Source organism: Myotis brandtii, unplaced genomic scaffold (assembly GCF_000412655.1).
Source record: "Myotis brandtii unplaced genomic scaffold, ASM41265v1 scaffold802, whole genome shotgun sequence".
NCBI lineage: Eukaryota > Metazoa > Chordata > Mammalia > Chiroptera > Vespertilionidae > Myotis > Myotis brandtii.
The window spans coordinates 396,382-416,199 of NW_005371230.1; the positions used below are offsets into that span (position 1 = coordinate 396,382).

Genomic DNA, 19,818 nt, shown 5'->3' on the forward strand with positions numbered 1-19,818 from the left:
TCCCGGTCAGGGCACATGCCTGGGGTGTGGGCTCGATCCCCAGTGGGGGGCGTGCAGGAGGCAGCCCATCAATGATTTTCTCTCATCATTGATGTTTCTATCTTTCTCTCCCTCTCGTTTTCTCTCTGAAATCAATAAAAATATTTTTTTTTAAAAAAGATGTTTATAATTTAGCAGTAACTGTAAAAAGTGCCTAATTCTTATTTCTTGTATGAGAAATTGTGGAGGCACTTACAATGTGATTTTTAAGTTCCAGCTTAGCATGAAGTCACTGAGTCTTACTAAAGTACTCATACATTTTCTCCGTAGACCAGTTTAAAACTACAGATAAGCACAAAGAAAATTAGAATCTGTAATTTCACTACCTGGCATATAGGCTTCCTGATTTTTCTTAGAAATGGATTTAGCTCAGATTTTCAGAATTTGTAGGTCTTGGGTTTACAAAATTTGCTTTGCATTTCTAAAAGAAGATCTTAAAATTTTGGATTTGAGACTAGCCTTGGGTGATACTTCGTAGTTATAAATGCTTGTCTAGAGCGCACTCATCATACGGACTTCTGTGGCAGAAAGAGGAACTTAATTCATTCCATTAAGTATTAATCAGGAGCTTGTGTATCTGGCAGGGGCTGGTCGCCCGATGAAAATGTTGTTGCTTCGCTCCTACTTGGAAAACAAGCGAGCACCCTGTGCCAGTCCCCACGCTCACCCCCCCTTCCCATTTCACATACGCGGTTTTCACCCTCCTCTCCCCATAAACTCTACTGGATATGAAAATGAGGAGAATCTGCTCTTTTTGGTTTGGCTGCATCTCATCCCTGCCCACACTGGCTGTTTCTCAGCTACACTCTTTTAAAGCCGCAGCACTGAGGTCTTTTATAAGTCACAGCTTGAGAAATTTCCTTTCACAAATCTGGCTTGTAAAGAGGACGTTAGCGCTCACGCTCTGCACCTGTGCAGGAAGGCGATAAAGACGTAAACTGTAGAATGAACAGGGAAGCGGGTGCTAGCAACAGAATCCAGTGTCTATTTTTTTTTAATAGATTTTTATTGATTTCAGAGAGGAAGGGAGAGGGAGAGAGAGAAACATCAATGATGAGAGAGAATCATTGATCGGCTGCCTCCTGCACACCCCCCACTGGGGATGTAGCCCGCAACCCGGATATGTGCCCTGATTGGGAATCAAATCATGACCTCCTGGTTCCTAGGTCAACACTCAGCCACTGAGCCACACCAGCCGGGCAACCCAATGTCTTTTTTAAATTTGTGAGCGTGGTCTGCTCAGCATCCTGTTTGGAGAGCTGTGTCCCTCCGCCTACACCGGCAGCTCCCCAGCCTGCAGCAGGGAGGCGAGGGCCGGCCTTTCCCCGGGTCAGGGAAGGAGTCCGTCTTGCGAAGGGAGTTTGCTACTGCTGCTCCATGACTTTGAGCAGACGCTAGAAGCAAAGTTTTATACTTGTGTCTGTCTGTTTTCCCCCCAATCACTTTCCCAAGGGATCATGGGAATTTCCCAGTTTCCGCTGGTCTCAGTCTGTTCTCTGGGATTGTGGTCCCCAGGCCCCCCAGTGAAGATGATCTTCACTGGAGTGACTGGAAACCATGAGGGACTGGTCAGGGCACAGCCCACGGTGGCTGCAGTAGGGACATAGGAGAGCATGTTGGAGCTGGAAGGGACCAGGGGCAGAAAGATGTGGCCGAGGCCGGACCGCTGCTCTGCTGGGACCAGGCAGCCTTGGGCAAGTGCTCCCGCCTTTCCTGACCTTCAGGTTCCTCATCTGGGAGTCGGGGTGCCAGTGCCTTCCCTCCAGCACGTTGGTAAGAGGACCGTGTGGAGATACGCAGAGGGTTTCCCTGGCCCCCAGTAAGTGTTCAGTAAATGCCAGTTTCTTCTGTAAAGGTCTCCTCATTCAGCCCTCATATTGTGCACATGAGAAAACAACCGTCCAAGGAGGTGGAGTTGTACCAGCCAGTCCGTGGCAGGTGCACAGCTCAGTCGTGCTGCCTTCGTTACAGTAAAGTTATGTATTGTACCTGTGGCTGGAGGAGGCGATAACTAAGGACAAGAAGGAAAATTTGGGTCTTTCTAGATAAATTTGAAGGGTCAGTGGCTAGAGCTCTTGATCCTAGGAGCAGGCTCTTCTGAAAATGGATCTGAAGGTGGTGATGGAAATGAGAGGAGGAAGGGGGGGCAGGTTAGGTCAGAAATGGGGTCTGGGATTCTGCACACAGTGGGACATCCATCAGAAACTGTCAGGAATGGGAGTGAGGACGGGGAGGACACAGCTGTCCAACCTGGGCGCAGCAGCCAGAGCTGATCCCGCGAGCTTCTGCCTTCTCCTCATCCTACACCCTCAACAAGGCGGGCTGGGAACCGGGGGACTGGAGAGAGGGTATTTAGAGGGGGTTTTTGCTTAGATGTGTTATTCTGGGAGTGTGCAGCCATCAGCACTTTTTGCACCTTTTCTAAAACCTTGGGCTTTTTAATAACTATGAAAACCTGGCTAACTTACTTTTTCTTCATAAACTCACATTATAGGAAACAACTGGGCTTCCACATGTTGTTGGACTTGTCCACTAACTTTAAAGCGACTAGTGTTTTCGAATGAGATAGTAGAGGGTTCGCTGATCATGGGAAGCGGCCTTGGGTAGATGGGCTATGAGGGGAGGGGTGGGCAGTACAGGGAACTGGGGGAGGAGTTTCTGAGCTGGGTGCCATGACCAGGCCACAGAAGTACCAAGTAGCTGCCTTCAGGAATTCCAAGCAGGGAAGGGGATTGTTTTAGAAAAAAACATCCTGGGTTCCTTTTACCGGGAAGAAAAGCCCCAGGTCACTGTATGGGAATACGGTGACGCGGGTCTGAAAGCACATGTCATTCTGTAGAAATGATGCCACTTCCCGGCTTCGTCCAGCAGGGAGCATGTGGGCCGTAATGTGGGCTGGAAGGCTGGTTTGTTTTTTTGTTAATCCTCCCTCCTCCCCCCCCCATATATTTTTCCATTGATTTTTAGAGAGAGTAAAAGAGAGAGAAGCATCGATGTGAGAGAAACATATCGATTGGTTGCCTCCACGAGCCCTGGCCAGGGCCAAGGTTGGGGAGGAGCCTGCAGCCAAGTACATGCCCTTGACCGGAATTGAACCTGGGACCCTTCAGTCCACAGGCCGACGCTCTATCCACTGAGCCAAACTGGCTAGGGCTGTAATGCTTACTTAAGTTTAAAAATAGCCTCCCCAAAGCAGGTTCAACGTGCGCCAAGTGGAAAACGACGGACGTAGGCATTCCCAGCCTCTGGACACAGATCCCGGTCACACCAGCCTCTCACAGGCCGCAAAGTGTGGCGCTGGGCTCTGGCCCCTGCAGCCTTCGCTTCAGGAGCGAGGGACGCCTCACACATTCTAAATGGCAGGTGTATGGAGGGGCCCGGGCCGGCTCGTGGTGCTGGGACAGTGGGGGGGGTGGGGGATTGAACTTTGTGGCTCTAAACTTTCTCCCCTTTCACAGGGTGGGGGTACTGTGTTCCCTTCTGAGGTGTGTGTAGCAGCGTAGAACCAGTTTGTTAATACTGCCAGCCTCCCCATCCCTAAGGGAATCCTCTGATGGGGACAGTGGGAGCTTGGGAATGCAAAGTGCAAAGGCTCGGAGGATTTGGGGGAGGCATCGAGGAACCAATCACCCCGGCAGGCAGCGGTGGCCGGGGCCCGGCTCTCAAAGACGAGAGGACCAATGCGTGGCCGTTTGAACCTGCTTGTGAAGCGCAGACAAGTCTCGTAACTTACCAGGCGGCTGAGGAGCTGGGCTTGAAGCTCGGCTCCCCCACGTTTTGGATGTTGGACCTCGGCAAGACAGACCCCTCTCGGTCTGTTTTCTCCTCTGCAAATTGGCTGGCCTGCAGCAGGCACTCAGTAAACACGCACTCGCCTGCCCCTCTCCTGTGTCAGATGGTAACGCCGGTGGGATCGTCATGTGATGGTCCTGCCCTCTCTGTGCTTGCTTGGGTCCAAGGGATCTTGGGAAGTGAACTGGTTAGATGCTGAGCGGAAGTAGTGGATCTGAGGGTTCAGGGCTACCTTGTGGCCTTTATGGCTCAGCATATGGGGAGTCTAGGTATGCTTTTCATGTCCTGCCCACTGTCATTCAGGAAGTGTGGCGGGGGGTGGCGGGGGGTCACTGTGGGCTGGCCCTTCAAGGCCCTAGTGTGACCTTTCGGGGATCTGGTGCTGCTGGGATGAGAACTGGGAGCCGGAGGCCTCGCTGCAGGGCCCTTGGATGGAAAAGGAGGTGTGTGCCTGTCTGTAGAGCAGCGATTCTCAACCTGTGGGTCGCGACCCCTTTGGGGGTCAAACGACCCTTTCACAGGGGTCGCCTAAGACCATCGGAAAACACATATATAATTACATATTGTTTTTGTGATTAATCACTATGCTTTAATTATGTTCAATTTGTAACAATGAAAATACATCCTGCATATCAGATATTTACATGACGATTCATAACAGTAGCAAAATTACAGTTATGAAGTAGCAATGAAAATAATGTTATGGTTGGGGGTCACCACCACATGAGGAACTGTATTAAAGGGTCGCAGCATTAGGAAGGTTGAGAACCACTGCTGTAGAGAGAAGCCGGTGGTGGTGGTCTGGGCCATGAGCACTGTATGGAGTATAAGTGCTGGAGGAGTCTGTTCACATGGAGGATATTGGAAAGAGGAAAGAATGAGTCATTTTTACTCCCTGGGACTGTGGTTCTACCTGCTGCTTCCGTTGCCCCCTCCCCCCACCAGATGGATTTAACATTAAAATCCAGCCAAGTCTTCAACAGTCCCTTTAGAAGTTACCGGGTTCTCCTCCTCCTCCTCGGCTCAGAAGCCGGTGGTGGTGGTCTGGGCCATGAGCGCCGTATGGAGTGTAAGTGCTGGAGGAGTCTATTCACATGGAGGATATTGGAAAGAGAAAAGAATGAGTCATTTTTACTCCCTGGGACTGTGGTTCTACCTGCTGCTTCCGTTGCCCCCTCCCCCCACCAGATGGATTTAACATTAAAATCCAGCCAAGTCTTCAACAGTCCCTTTAGAAGTTACCGGGTTCTCCTCCTCCTCGGCTCTCTCTTCCTTCCCCTCCTACCTGTGTCCCTGTGTCCCTTCCTCTTCCTCTTCCTGCCCTGCCCTGCCCCCACCCCTCTCCGTAGAGGGAAGAGCAGGGTAAGGAGAGGGGTAGTTGTGGCCTGTACATAGATGTCCATTTTCTAGATGGAGGTGCATGAGACCACAAGTTATGAAGCTTGGGCCTTCCTATCCCCCAGAAGTCTTCAAGGATGTGGTTTGCTTTTGCATTTCAATGTGGGGGTGGCCCCAAATGGACCGGACCGTCAAGTGCTCCTTGTGCCAGATGCTGGCTATGGTTCTAGTCTGGGAACCACTGACACTCATGTTCGCCGAGGCCCTGCCCTTGCTGCCCCCAAGGGGAGTCTGAACTTGCACTTCCTAACCCAGCTCACATGGGGAGCCTCTGGTTTGACTGGTGGGGGGTTCACTCACCATCTTTTCTTTTCTTTTTTTTTAACAAATCTGGGAAATTATATGGCCACAATGAAGAAGTGCACAGCAGAAGAAATAAAAGGCCCCTAACCCTCCCTGACTCACAGTCTTACTATTTCTGAACATTTGATTGGGGTTATCTGCTTAGTTCACCCAGTTTCTTGAGCAAAACTGACACCCCCATCCCCACCCCCAATCTGCAGATTATATCAGAAGTCCAGAAGGCCAAATTTGAAGGTTTTTTTATTTATTTAAGTGGGCAGTCCTAAAAATAGGCATGTGTGCTTGAATAACCCAAGAATTAAATCCCCGGCTTTTGAAATGGCTCGATTTCTGTGGCGCAAGCAGATGTTTTGAGTCCATTTGCTACAAACATTCTCCCCAGCACTCGGCTCCAATCCCTCGCCCCTTGTGGGTGTGACCAAGGTCCTGACACCTCGTGTTTGCATGCAGCGTTTTGCTCGGGAAGTATGGCCACATGCGTGCGCATCGAAAATGCATCTTTACGGGAACATGTGGTCATTTCCAGAGCAACACATTTCAAAGCACAAATGGTGCTGCTTGGTCTCCGCACTCCTAATTCATCCCGTCACGAGGCGTGCCACACAGTCAAGTGGCAATGTGGCCGTTCCCCCTCTTCCCCTAGGCCTAGGCACAAATGGTGCTGCTTGGTCTCTGCCACCCCTAATTCATCCCGTCTCTTCTCGTGAAATTACGGGGCGTGCCACGCAGTCAAGTGGCAATGTGGCCGTTCCCCCTCTTCCCCTAGGCCTAAAATTGGCACAGAACCCATGTACTGCTTCATCCTCAAACATCAGCTAATTCTTCTAATTGCTAACGAGAATAATAAGAAATACCTTGTCCTCAGGGTATGTTGTTGAGAGGATGGCTGTACCTGGGATATAATGAACTCCTTTAACTTTGGTTTGACTGTTTCACCTCCACGTTTCCCAAAGTCCTGAGGATTATATGCCACCAAAAAATTAACCCAACCGAAGAATTCTTTAGCCAGAAGTCTATTATCAAATTATACTCTACAGCAGGGATTCCCAAAATGAACTTGGGGAAGTTGACCTGTCTTGAAGGGATATGGTCACCACATATCAACAGCTAAGCTTATTCTCTTTTCTCAAACCCACCCCCAGGTCCCGGTCTTCTGTTTTTGATAAAATGGAAGCACTGTCTTCTCAGTCCTCCAACTCTCCCTTCTTTTCTCCACATACAGTTCCCGCGCCCACCTTCTCCCCATTCCCACGTGCCCCTGCCCTAGACCAGCCCATGGCCGTGGATGTCCCCAGTCTCTCCCCTCCTGCTCTGCGCACTGCTCACGCTCCTTGTGGATTTCTCTCGCACGCATCACCCATCGTCACCACTTCCCTGCGGGGACCTTCAGGCCTCCAGGCGGTGGTTCTCCCACTTGCACGTGGATTTGGGATTTCTCGGGGGGAAGGGGGGGCTTGCTGAGCCACAGCCCCAGAGCTTCTCATTCGGGGGATCTGGCGAAGGGCTAGTGACATGCTTTTCTTACAAGGGCAGTGTATCGCCCTGGTCATCCTTTGAGGCCTCGGCTCCAGGGCGAGCTGGGCTCCAGACTCCAGGCTGCTCTGGTCTATTCACTCTGACTTCCTCCCTGCTCTTGGGCTCAGCCGGTGCTCATTGGAGCCCCTCAGGTCACGTAAGGACACGCATCAGGCTCCTCCAGAGCGAGCTCTGTGTCTTAGCCCCTGATTCTCATCTTCTCACGGTTGACAGGTGTGGGCACGACTCAGCAGAGGGCCTGGGGGGAGTTAGGGGGCCTGGACTTTGTAGACAAAACACTGAGCAGCGTCAGCAGGCCCTCCCTGTGGAGGCCAGGCTGCCTGTGCCTCCAGGCCCCGGTGCAGGCAGCTCGGCCAGGAGGCCTTTGTTCACCGCAGAGGCTTTTCACACCTCTTCCTCCTCTTAGCCTTTTCTTCTTCCCGTTCTCTGGCATTAATTCCCCATCTCTTTTCTCTTCCTGCAGTCACGCAGTCACGATGCCCTGCGTCTTTTGGTGGCTTAATTCCCCATCCCTTTTCTCTTCCTACGGAGTCACAGAGTCACGCAGTCACGATGCCCTGCGTCTTTTGGTGGCTTCCCGGGTTGAAGAGGTTTCTGAATCTTCTTACTACAAAGCCACAAAATTGCTTCTGAATTTTAGTCTGAATATTGTTTGTAGCAAAGACATTGGCTAAGAAGGACCGTTATTGTAGTTAGGGCATGTTACAGGGTGTCTGAGTAATAGTTGACATACTCATATTTTACAGGAAACAGGAAAGTTGTAGTTTAACTGAAAATAACCCTGGACATGGACACATGGTATCCCCATTTTACAGGAGGAAAAACAGACTTAGCGATTAAGCAATAATGATGCATGATTGTATTTCCATCTGTATGCACACGGAGAATAACTGCTTTGCTTTCTAAAGTAGCGTGTTGTAGTTACTAATTATATTTGGCACCGTGGCTACAGGTATGAGAAAGTTTCTGCCAAGATAGAGAAGAGTGTGTGAAGATAGGAATATATGACTGGGTGATATTTACTCCAGAAAATTATTAGCAGTTTTAGTTTTAAATACACATATATAGCGCTTAGTGGAAACTGAAAGAAGGTATATAAATGTAAAAACATAGGAAAAAGTCTGGAAGGGACTCACCACACTGGTAATAGGGGCTAGTCATTTTTTTCCTTGGTGTTATTCAAAAATTTTTCACTATGTAAATGACAACTTGGAGGGGAGGAAAGAGAGCATGTAGGAGGAGGCGAGAAGAATTATAATTAAAAAACAACAAGAGCCCAGCTGGTGTGGCTCAGTGGTTGAACGTCGACCTATGTACCAGGAGGTCACCGTTCCATTTCCGGTCAGGGCACATGCCCGGGTTATGGGCTCAATCCCCAGTAGGGGGTATGCAGGAGGCAGCCGGTCAATGATTCTCTCTCATCATTGATGTTTCTATCTCTCTCCCTCTTCCTTCCTCTCTGAGATCAACTAAAAACTATACTTTTTAAAAAACACAACAAGAAAAGGAATCCACCCAAACATGTTACCTTAGGGAGGGTCTCCACGTGGTTCTTCCCACCAGCTCTGCCTGCACAGCCCGTCTGCTCTCCGAGACCCAGGCCTGTGCCTCTTCTTCGCGAAGCCTTTCCTGTCTCCTTTCTTCACACCTCAAGCCAGCAGCGACTTCTCCCACATTCGAGCAGTCCTTTCTCGTGGTGCCAGAAGTCCTGGTACCGTCTGTCTGATTTCCCCAAGACCGTGTTTCCTGATTTCCCTAAGACCGTGTTTCCTGATCGTTGCAACTGTGACGGCCCCAACCCTGGAGTTAAAAGGAATTGCAGGCTCTGGCATGACAGTAGCTGACCTTTGACTCCTCAGTCTCTAAGGCCCGCTTGGCGTTCCTATGGGTATCTGGACCCCTTGCAGTGTCTGAGGTCCCGAGGGCACAGCAGCTCACAGGGTGAGAACAGCTGCCCCTGAAGATGACTGGGCTGCTGGTGAGGAGTCTGCTGGGCAGGTGCGCTCACTGAGCCAGCGGGGGAGGACAGCGCAGAGAAGGGCGCACCGCGGCACCAGCTCTGCGTAGCTGTGAGTGCGCACGACACACGTGCACAGACGTGTCTGCACATCCTGCGTCTTGTAGCCGATGATCGTAACTGGCAGACGCTCTGAGAAACCGAAGTTCCCAGCCAATTACAGTGCAGTTGGCAAAGGGAAACAGTGGAAATGATCGCAGAGAGCATATGGTCAACTGTACCTCAATTAAAAAATAAAGACTTTAGATAACGTGTGGAAGCGAAACGGAATGGCAGCCCGTTTCCCTAAGAGCCGACACAGGATGGGTCCCCTGCCGCACCCTCAGTTCCGTTCATTCAGCAAACACCGCCTGCTCACGGGGCAGCTGCTCCCCAGGGCCCTGGGGGTCGAGGGCGGGCACGTGAGGCTGTTCCTTTCAGTGCTTTCTTCTCACGTGCTCATCTGTCTGTCTTTCTCCGTAGGGCAGTGATGGCGCTCGGAGATCCACGCTCCTGGACAGTGATGAGCCCATGGCGTATTTCTATGACGACGTCAGAACCGTATACGAAGGTTTCCAGAGGGGCATCCAGGTGTCGAGTAAGCACTACTGAGTTTACGTGCTGACGCTTAAGGATTCCATTCAGGAGTGGCCTTGCTTCGTGTCCCCCAGGCCTCCCTCTCCTCCCATAACCCCTCCAGAGTGAGTCCCTGCGCTCCCTGGCCCCCCCGCACGGTCCCTGTGGTAGCAGAGCAGGTTCCACGGTCAGAGTGCTCAGCACGTCGTGTGTTTTACATTCACACGCACATTAGCTCATTATGGGCCGACTTCTCTGCAGTCACGAGACCGGCCTACCTGGGCCTGGCCCAGTGTTTTTCAAAGCTCTCGGTCAGGAGACTCATATTTTAAGAAATAAATGCTGACGTCCCCAGGAAGCAGTGTTTCATCGGCGGCCCTGGGGACATGGGGCGTCCCTCAGTTACCAACGGGGCAGCAGAGACTCATGTCCCGCACCTGCCCTCCCTTCCAGCCCTCTTCCCGGCTCCTCACGGGGCACTTCCCCTGCTGACCCATCACACAGCCTGTTCTTCCTACCCCAGCCCAGGGCACTTGACATAGTCTTACTAATCCTCTAAATTCAGGTTGCATTTCTCCTTTTCTCTAACACCTTCCTGGGCTATCATCTTCCATCCCCTTCCTTCAAGGGCGGTGTCACCCTCCCCCTCCCAGCATCCCCACCTGTGTTACCCGCCTCCTTCCATCCTGTCAGCGCTGCTCCTTGACCAGGGCAGCCATCTCTTCTTTCGGCACCGACACAGCCTGGCACACATGCTCTCGCCCCCCACCCCTCTTTTGCTTTAGTCTCTTCACTTTTGCTTGTTCCAGGTTCCGCTCTAGAAATGGTCCTCGGGGTCCACGCTTTATTGAAATCTCTTGGCGGTTAGACTGTAATCTCCTTACGTCACGGACTGTGGTGCTGTTGCCCTCCGTCCCCCACATGCTGCCTGTGATGTGTGCGAGAGCGGGGCCGTTGGCTTTTATTTTACCCTGGCAAGTGGGACTCTGGGTTCACTGTGTCGCCCCAGTGTTCCTGCAGCACATTCATTAAGCCCCACTATAAAGGGAAAGCAAACGTACTCCTAGATACTGAATTTACAAATTTCTTCAGAGTTAGTATCAGGGTAAGGGTTTGTCTATGAGAATAAATAGAAGGTAGATCAGCCTAGCATTAAGGGCACATGAAATAAAATATATGTACGCCTGTGTGTGTGTGTGTGTGTGTGTGTGTGTGTGTGTGATTTACCACCACCACAGAGCACATATGTGTGTAAATATACATACATTGTTTCCACTGTTAGCAGAGGATGGGATTCATCTAGGAGGATGGGGACTTACATCATACTTCTGAGTGTGCCCTGATGTTAAGACAAGTCACGTAACTTTTGGGGGTCACTTTCTCTACTGGGAAAATGAAGGACTGACATGAATGTTTCGGAGAAGTTGAAGAAAAGTAAGCTCAGTGTTTTATCCTAGACTGATCGAAGGGGTTGCTTTACAGGCTATTTTACTCTTCTTTCTTTCCCCAGAGGAGCTTTTTATTCCAGCTTTGACTCCCCGAGGCTACCCTAAGGTTGCCCTTCCGTAGGAGAGCGTGACCAGAGCTAGAGAGTTGGAGTTTGCTGAATGACGGCAGAGCCAGCCGGGAGCTTTTAGACCTGGTGTTTCAAAGCTGTGCTGGGGCGCGGTTTGCAAAGATTGCATTCCCTGTGTCAGTGCTTCCCATCCCCAGCTGCACTTCAGGGTCATGGGGGGGAGAGGGGGTTGAAAAATACTGAGGCCCAGGCCCCATCCCTGTCCGATTATGTCAGGAATGTTGCTAGCAGGGCCTGGGTATAGTATGGATTTTAAGTTCCCCAGCTGAGCCTGGGGCTAACTACGCTGTTCGAGAGCTAGAATCCCCAAACTGTTCCTGTGAGGGGCCAGATAGTAAATGTTTTGGGGTTTGGGGCCCTCTGGTCTCTTTTCAACGGTTCAACTGCAGCCTTAGATAATACGTAAGGGAATGAGTGAGGCTGCGTTCCAAAAAGTGTGTTTACAAGAGCAGGTGGCAGGCCTGATTGGCCCGGGCTGTAGATGGCCCACCCCTTTTCTTGAGGAATAAAGAAATAGTATTTCTTATGGCCAATGTATTTTCTTTTCCATCTGAAAACATCATCTGGTGGAACTTGTCGTGTTTGGCCGGTCTTTTTTCATTCTTGGAGATGACGTTGACATACAACGTTATATTGGTTTCAGGTATACAACACAGTGATTCCCACAGTGAGTCTAGTTGACACCCATCACCTCACATAGTTACAGACTTTGTTTGCTTGTGATGGCGACTTTTAAGATCTGCTCTCTTAGCAGTTCTCAAACACACAGTACAGTTTGGTTAACCAGACTCTGTGCATTACCCCCCGGGACTCGCTTATTGACCCCTGGCAGCCGGGCCTTTATTGCAGCCCCTGACGATTGAAGAGGCTCTGAGAACAAGGCCCCTTGGCACTCTCTCCTGTGCTGGTCAGGACGGCCTCGGAGCCAGGCCTCAGGACAGCCTGAGTCCTCACGATGGGATTCTGGAACCAACACGTGCACCCCACTTCTCAGGGCCACAGAGGGGACCGTGCTCTGCTTTTCCTCCCACTTCTTCCAGGTCCCCACCCCAAATATGAACCCCTCAGCTGGCTCAAACAGAGAATGGTGAAGCCAGATGTCTTAGGTCTCAAAGCGGAAGTGTAAGATGCCGCGGTCAGAGGGGAGATGACAGAGCTTCCGACTTCATTCCAATGCCCCGGGGAAAGAGCTGTGCAGGCCCCGCTCACACCGCTGGTGGTAGAGCCTGGTTTCCTCAGGACACATTCCTGTGTGCGGTCCACTCGGACCGTCTGAATGTGGCAGCTTTTCCCAGGTGAATTAGCCTTTCCTTCATCAACTACAGCTGAGCATAAAGTTCGCTTGAGATCCACCTATAGAAAGGAACGTGTGTAATTCCAAATGTTAGTGACTTGGATTATATTTATTAGTGAGCTAGCCTTTAGCGTGAATAATTAACATAATTAATATGGGTCTTTCTTTCTGCTTATTAGGTACCTAAGTGGGAATCAGGACACATCCTGATATTTCCTAACTTTTGCATATGCCTTCTCTCCTCTCATTTCCTCCTCTCCTGCCCCATTTAAGAAACAAAATAGAAATAAGTAAACAAGCAAAAAAATCAAACCAAAACCCAGCGAGAATTGTTTCCCATCTGAACTCATTGTTTCTAATCTGAGGACCACTAGAGTCTGCCAGAGACTGTGTAGAATGAGGTGGAATACAGCTTGAGATGTTGATGCGTGTTACACCCACTGCTTTCTCCTTTTGTAGATAACGGCCCTTGCTTGGGCTCTCGGAAGCCAGACCAGCCCTATGAATGGCTTTCCTACAAGCAGGTGAGTTTTCTGGCTCTGTGGGCGCCTTGCACAGCTGTAGTGGTTCAGTTTGTGGGTTCTGGGAGCCATCGAATGTTCGGGCAGGAAGGTCCCTGCAGAACGTATGTGCCTGACTAGCTCAGAGCTTTAGGATAAATATGCAGCATCTGGATGGGGAAGTCTGACATAAAGATTTGGGGAAAACTAGTGAAGTGATTTAGCTCCGGGTTCAAAGTACTTTATCTTTTTTATTGATTGAGAGGGAGGGAGGGGGAGAGAGAAATCAATTTGTTGTTCCCCTTATTGATGCATTCATTGGTTGATTCCTCTATGTGCCCTGACCAGAGATGGTACCCGAAACCTTGGTGTATCAGGATGACGCTCCAACCAACTGAGCTATCCGGCCAGGCCTTAAGCGCTTTATTTTGGAACCAATGTGGGTGCATTGTGGAGTAGAGTATAATTTTGAAGATAAAATTCTAGAAATGTGTTGAAGCAGATGACTCCCCCCTAGACCCGTGGTGGGGTAGGACTGCTCCTCTCTGCCGTGAGAGGTTCTAGAAGAGTTGAGAAGCCCCAATATAGAGTAACCCTCAATTTGTAGATGAGGAAGACGGGTCCCAGAAAAGGATAGGCTCGCCCCTGGTCCCAGCTGGTTAGTGGCAGAAGCAGGGCCAGAAGTGGGGTCCGTGCCATCTGGTGTGGGGCTCAGCCGTGCGTCCTGGCAGCGTGGGACCCCTGCGACATATAACCCCAGGGCCACCATCAACAGCCACTCAGAGACACACCTCATGATGGTGTTCATCATGAATGCCAAGGACGCTGGGATCTGGCAGTTCTCACTCTTGTCCCTCCCCACGTGCAGCTGGGTCAGTAGTGTTTGTGAGTGGCAGGTAGCAGAGCTGGAGGACACTGACCGTAGTTGTAGTTTTATCATGATTCCGACGAGTCCACACGCCCATGCTTCTCCGTGGTCCCAGGGGAGCCTGCGGACCCACAGGAGCAGCTGGCAGTGGTGGCCTGGCTGCCTTTGTCCCCAGCGTAGCTGCCAGGAAGTGCTCCCTGCTCCAGGGGCGAGGGCTTCCTCCTTCCAGGCTTTGTGTGAACATGTGGTTCGCAGTTGCTGTCGTCCGGGGTGTGTATGTGGAGGGGTTGTCATTAGGAGCCACAGAGCCAGCTCAGGAGCCAAGCTTCATGTCTCCCAACACCAGCGCACAGCGTCCTTCCCTTCCCTCATCTGAGGGCCAGCGGCTTCCAAGGCTTTGCCTGGGTATCTGGAACAAGAGAGCAAAGAGGCGAGAACTGTGGCACGCCTGGATTGTAGGCATGACTGGACGGAGTTTGCTGTTTTGTTTGCCTTCCCAAAGCCAAATAACAGTGTTCAAATAGTACTTTCTGAGATCCCTCCTTTTTGCACGTGGTGCAAAGACAGTGTCTTGTGTTGCACATGCAACATTGCGTGATGGCCTCAGGCCTCACGGCCTCCTCAGGTGCTTTCTGGATTACCTGTGTCGCGTTACCGACAGCGGTATCTTCCCACATGACTTCTCTCGTGTGTCGGCGGGAAGCGAGAACTCCCCATTGCAGGCTGGGTTTTTCTGACACCGGACTCACCTGACGCCAACTTTGGGTTTGTACATTTCCGGGTTTTTTTCACTACCTGGGGGCTCTGACCTTTGGGGGCAGCAACCCCTTTTGAAGAAAAGTACGGACCCTCTTTCTAGAGACAGAAAGTCACGCATGTCATCCCAGGGAGCTCTGCAAACACTGCAGGCACGTCCCAGGCTCCCGTCCCTCAGTGCCAGCCATGGTTGTGAAACAGCCACGGGTGTGCTGGTGATTAGCATCCTAGTGTCACCCTCTGCCACTCACCAGTGTCGGCTCTCATCCCACAGGAGAACCACGATGACCCTATGGGCAGAGCCAATCAGGTTCTGGGTACAGTAGGTGTGCTTGACCTCTGACAGGTGTGGGCGTGAGCGCAGAGCGCTCCTGAGAAGAAAGGAACGAATTCCAATTTTAAAGATTTTAAAAGCTTTTTTTAGTTAATTTGGGCAGGAATGGGGAGAGGATGGGGCAAGTATATAGTCCTGCCTCATTTTTATAAATCTACCTATTTTTACTTGGTTGTAATAATAGTATGCATTTTTGTATATTTTTACTTAGGATTGTTGCACATATTCTAAGTTTGGTGTGGTTTCCGTAATTGTAATATGTACACGCTGTATGGCATTTCCCAGAGATGTGCATCGGTACTTAACCCAGCCATGGCTTTCGGCCCCTGCAGTTTGGTGACTTTTCAGGGATGGGGAGCGTCCAGCCCGCAGGCTGTGCAGGCCCGCGGAACCATTTGGTCTGGCCCTGCCAAGACCAGATGATTAGTAAATTAAATGTTTGACCAAATACAGCAGGCTAATTTTTAAGTTGATAATTTTGTATGGCTCACAAATTATGTTATAAATATCCAAATGGCTGTTGGCAGAAAAAGGGTTTGCCACCCCTGCAGGTAATTTTGAAATATATGTCTTTGTACATAAACATTTATAAGCCTTCTTTTACGATTGAATTATTTCCTAAGAATAAAGTCTCAAGAATGGAATTGGAGAGCCCAATGAGAAGAACTTCCTTATTTTTTAAAAAGATCTTCCCCAAACTTGCTGTTTCTGTGTTGATACCAGATGACAAGTTTTGGCTGCTTTGCTGCTCTTTATAAATACAAAAAAAAAAAAAAAAAAAAAATTCTGACTCCCTGTATGTCTTTTATAATTTGATGGGAGTTTGTAAAACTGGAGTCTGAACGGGCCTGGGTGAGAAGCCCTGCCCGCGGCTGCAGCCGTCGCTCTGCAGGAGGGCCCGTGAGGTCAGAGCTCGCAGGAGTGAGTGCTGGTGAGGAGGCCCGTGTTGCTCAGAATGTGTCCCCGAGGTGCCGGTGCCGTCTGCTCGCACCTTCTCTGTGCGGTGCTGCTCCGCTGTCCGAGCTCCGTTCCTGCGGTCGGGCCTGAGCTGTCGCTGGTTCTCCTCCCGCTCCAGGTGGAGGAGATGTCGGAGTGCGTGGGCTCGGCGCTGATCCAGAAGGGCTTCAAGGCTGCCCCCGACCAGTACGTCGGCATCTTTGCCCAGAACAGACCTGAGGTAATGCCCGGCTTGCCCCGCCCACGGTCAGCCTCCCGGTGCCCACTCCCTCAAGGACCTCCAGGCCAGCCAGTGGCTCACTGACCGACCTCCTTCCTGTTTTTAATCCTGCAGTCCCCGCTCTTGGGATCTCCTTGCCTTTCTGTCCATCTGTCCAAATTGTGCTGCTCTTGCAAGGGGCAGCTCAGTTACCTCCCCAGAAAGGTGGCCCTCAGGGCTCTGAGTCACTGGCTTGTCTTGTTAATTATCTTTCACACTTGCCTCAGTTCTCCCAGCACATTGCACCTCCTTTGAAGCAGGGCCTAGTATTTGGTCCTCACTATGAATCCCTCGGGGCCTGGCGTAGAGTAGTAGATGCACTTTAAAGCTAGTGTGGTCTCCGTGGAGGGTTCCATGATGACGTATTGTGTTCTCTCCCCGCCCTTACCGTTTGTTTAGTGGGTGATCATTGAGCAGGGATGCTTTGCTTTCTCCATGGTGGTCGTTCCCCTCTACGACACCCTGGGAACCGAAGCAATCACTTACATCGTCAACAAAGGTACGTTGTGGTCTTTGGGCAGACACTGGCCTCGTTGTTAGATTCAGTGATTTACATTGGCCTATATTTGATTTGAAAGGGGTTTTATATTTAAATGTCCATCTACCTTTTAAAAAATTATACAGTCAAGCTCATTTTCCAGAGCATCTTGCTCATTGTACCTCTTGTTCTCCAGCTGAACTCTCCCTGGTTTTTGTGGACAAGCCAGAGAAGGCCAACCTGTTGTTGGAGGGTGTAGAAAATAAGCTGACCCCAGGCCTTAAAGTCGTGGTCCTCATGGACTCCTATGGCAGCGAGCTGGTGGAACGCGGCAAGAAGTGCGGGGTGGAGATCACCAGCATGAAGGCCATGGAGGTGAGTCCTGCCCTGCAGGTCTGCAGGGATCCCAGGGTCATCTGGGCACAGGTGTGCATCCAGTGGACCGCACCGGCTCAGCGCTGGCTGGCTGCCTCAGCCATGAACGATACAAAGCAGAAACTCCTGTCCCGAGTGAAAAAGAATTCCACGTGCACGCCCAGAGCCACTGTCCCATCTACAGCGTCCTCTCCTCCAGCGAGTTGCAGGGCTCACCCGTTTGTCCCAGAGCCCGACACGCCGCACCAGTGAAGGCGGAAACGTGACGTTCACTTGCAGGCAGGGACTGAGCTTAGTGCCTCTTTAGGCTTTAATGCCTTTCACTCTCTGATTTGTGTCTAAAACGGAGCCAGGTATGGACATCCGCCTCCTTATTCTTTTTCCCGAATTGCTTTTGTAGAGGCCTGGTGAGTTCCCAGCAGGGATGTTGGATTTGGTTTATTTTCATACTAAATTTCTTCAGATTCACATTCATCACAACGTTAAAGGTCACCACTCTGGGAAATGAGTGCGGCTCACACTGAAATTGCCCGTTTGGCATCAGCTCACGTGAGAAGCTGATTCTCCCCGTTGGCTCGGAAATCAGAGTTCAATCCCAAGTTGCAGGCAGGAGGAGGACCTTGTGTACACATCATAGCAAGTAATAGGCTGAGTAGAGTCAGCAGTTCCCTTTCTGAAAACAGTATGTGCTTTCCTGGATCTGTTATAAATAGGGTTTAAAATTTATGTATGGTTTTCTATAAAGCATCGAGGCTATATTAAATAGGATCTATCGACCCTTTCCTGCGGAACTTCAACTTCAGAGAGAAACTGTCATTTGTTGTAACAGCCTCCTGCCTCACTCACAGACACACACACTCACACTCACACATCACACACTCACAGACACACACACACACACACATCACACACTCACACATCACACACTCACAGACACACACACACACACACATCACACACTCACACATCACACACTCACAGACACACACACACACACACATCACACACTCACACATCACACACTCACAGACACACAGACATACACTCACACATCACACACACATCACACACTCACAAACACACACACACATCGCACACACATCACACACAGACATACACACTCACACTCACACATCACACACTCATAGACACACAGACATACACTCACACATCACACACACATCACACACTCACAAACACACACACACATCGCACACACATCACACACACAGACATACACACTCACACTCACACTCACACATCACACACTCACACATCACACACTCACAGACACACAGACATACACTCACCACATCACACACACAGACATACACACACTCACACATCACACACTCACAGACACACAGACATACACACTCACACTCACACATCACACACTCACACATCACACTCACAGACACACACACTCACACATCACACACTCACAGACACACATACACACACACACATCACATACTTACACAGTACTCTCACATTCACAGACACACACATCACATACTCACAGACACACATACTCACACATATCACATACACGGTACCCACACATTCACAATCACACACATTACACTCACAGACACACTCACACTCATACATCACACACTCACAGACACACATACACTCACACATCACACACTCACACTCACACACACATCACATACACAGTGCTCACACTCACACATTCACAGACACATCACACACAGACACACACATCACATACTTACACAGTGCTCACACATATTCACAGACTCGCACTCACAGACACACTCACACATCACATGCTTGCACAGTACTCATACATTCACACACATGTCACAACTTGGAGACACACAAACACACACACCACACACACACACACACACACTCATACAGTCATAGCCACACATGAACTCACACATTCACTCTCACACACATACACACAGCAGTATGGAGCCTGAGTCCATAGGAGACAATAGATATATTGTTAAACTGGGTTGTTTTACTTGTAATCCCCTTTCATAATCAATCTCTTTTTCCCCATCTCCCCCTTCTCCCTAACCACCCCAACACACACACACACACACACACACCGGAATTTTTTTTTGTCTTTTTTGACTACTATATGATAAAGAAGTAATTTTAAGGTTAAAAGTGTAGATGGGTGAATGAAGATTATAATATAAAATTTATATTAAAGTCCTTATTTATAAAAGACATTGCTTTATACTTACCTGTGTAATATGATTCATACTTTGTTTTTAAAAATTTTGTGAGCAAAAGATCAAGGTTTTAAGAAATGAACTTTTCTTGGCCTTGTAAAAGCTTACGTTTATTGTAAAAGTTGTTACTTGTATCTCTAGTTGATGCCTCACACCTGTGTTGATTTCATTGTTGTCGTACCTTTTTAAATGTAAGTATAGTTGGTATACAATATTATGTTAGTTTCAGGTGTACAAAATAGTGATTGGCATTTTTATACCTTAGCATGTGACCCCCACTAATTGTAGTAATCACCTGTCGACACAGACTTATTTAAAATTAGGTTTATGGCTGATCTTGTGATCACGTTTATATTACTACTAGAGGCCCGGTGCACAAAAAATTGTGCACTCGGGGGGGAAGGGGGGGTCCCTCAGCCCGGCCTGTGCCCTCTTGCAGTCTGGGACCCCTCGGCAGATAACGACCTGCTGGCCTAGGCCTGCTCCCGGGTGGCAGAGGGCAGGCCCAATCCCTAGGTGCAGCCCCTGGTCGGGCTCAGAGCAGGGCCGATTGGGGAGTTGGGGC

The 19,818-nt window shown here is 49.9% G+C and overlaps 1 protein-coding gene across 7 annotated transcripts in view; it reads left to right on the forward strand.

Moving 5' to 3' along the window:
* ACSL1 (acyl-CoA synthetase long-chain family member 1) overlaps positions 1-19,818 on the forward strand; it is a 46,754-nt gene that overhangs the window by 6,974 nt on the left and 19,962 nt on the right. For all 7 annotated transcript variants that reach the window (XM_014531408.1, XM_014531407.1, XM_005883850.2 and 4 more), the window contains 5 exons: positions 9,548-9,662; positions 12,970-13,034; positions 16,044-16,145; positions 16,584-16,683; positions 16,859-17,037. In XM_014531408.1, coding sequence (XP_014386894.1) covers positions 9,548-9,662; positions 12,970-13,034; positions 16,044-16,145; positions 16,584-16,683; positions 16,859-17,037 — 561 coding nt within the window. The remainder of the gene's footprint in view (positions 1-9,547; positions 9,663-12,969; positions 13,035-16,043; positions 16,146-16,583; positions 16,684-16,858; positions 17,038-19,818) is intronic.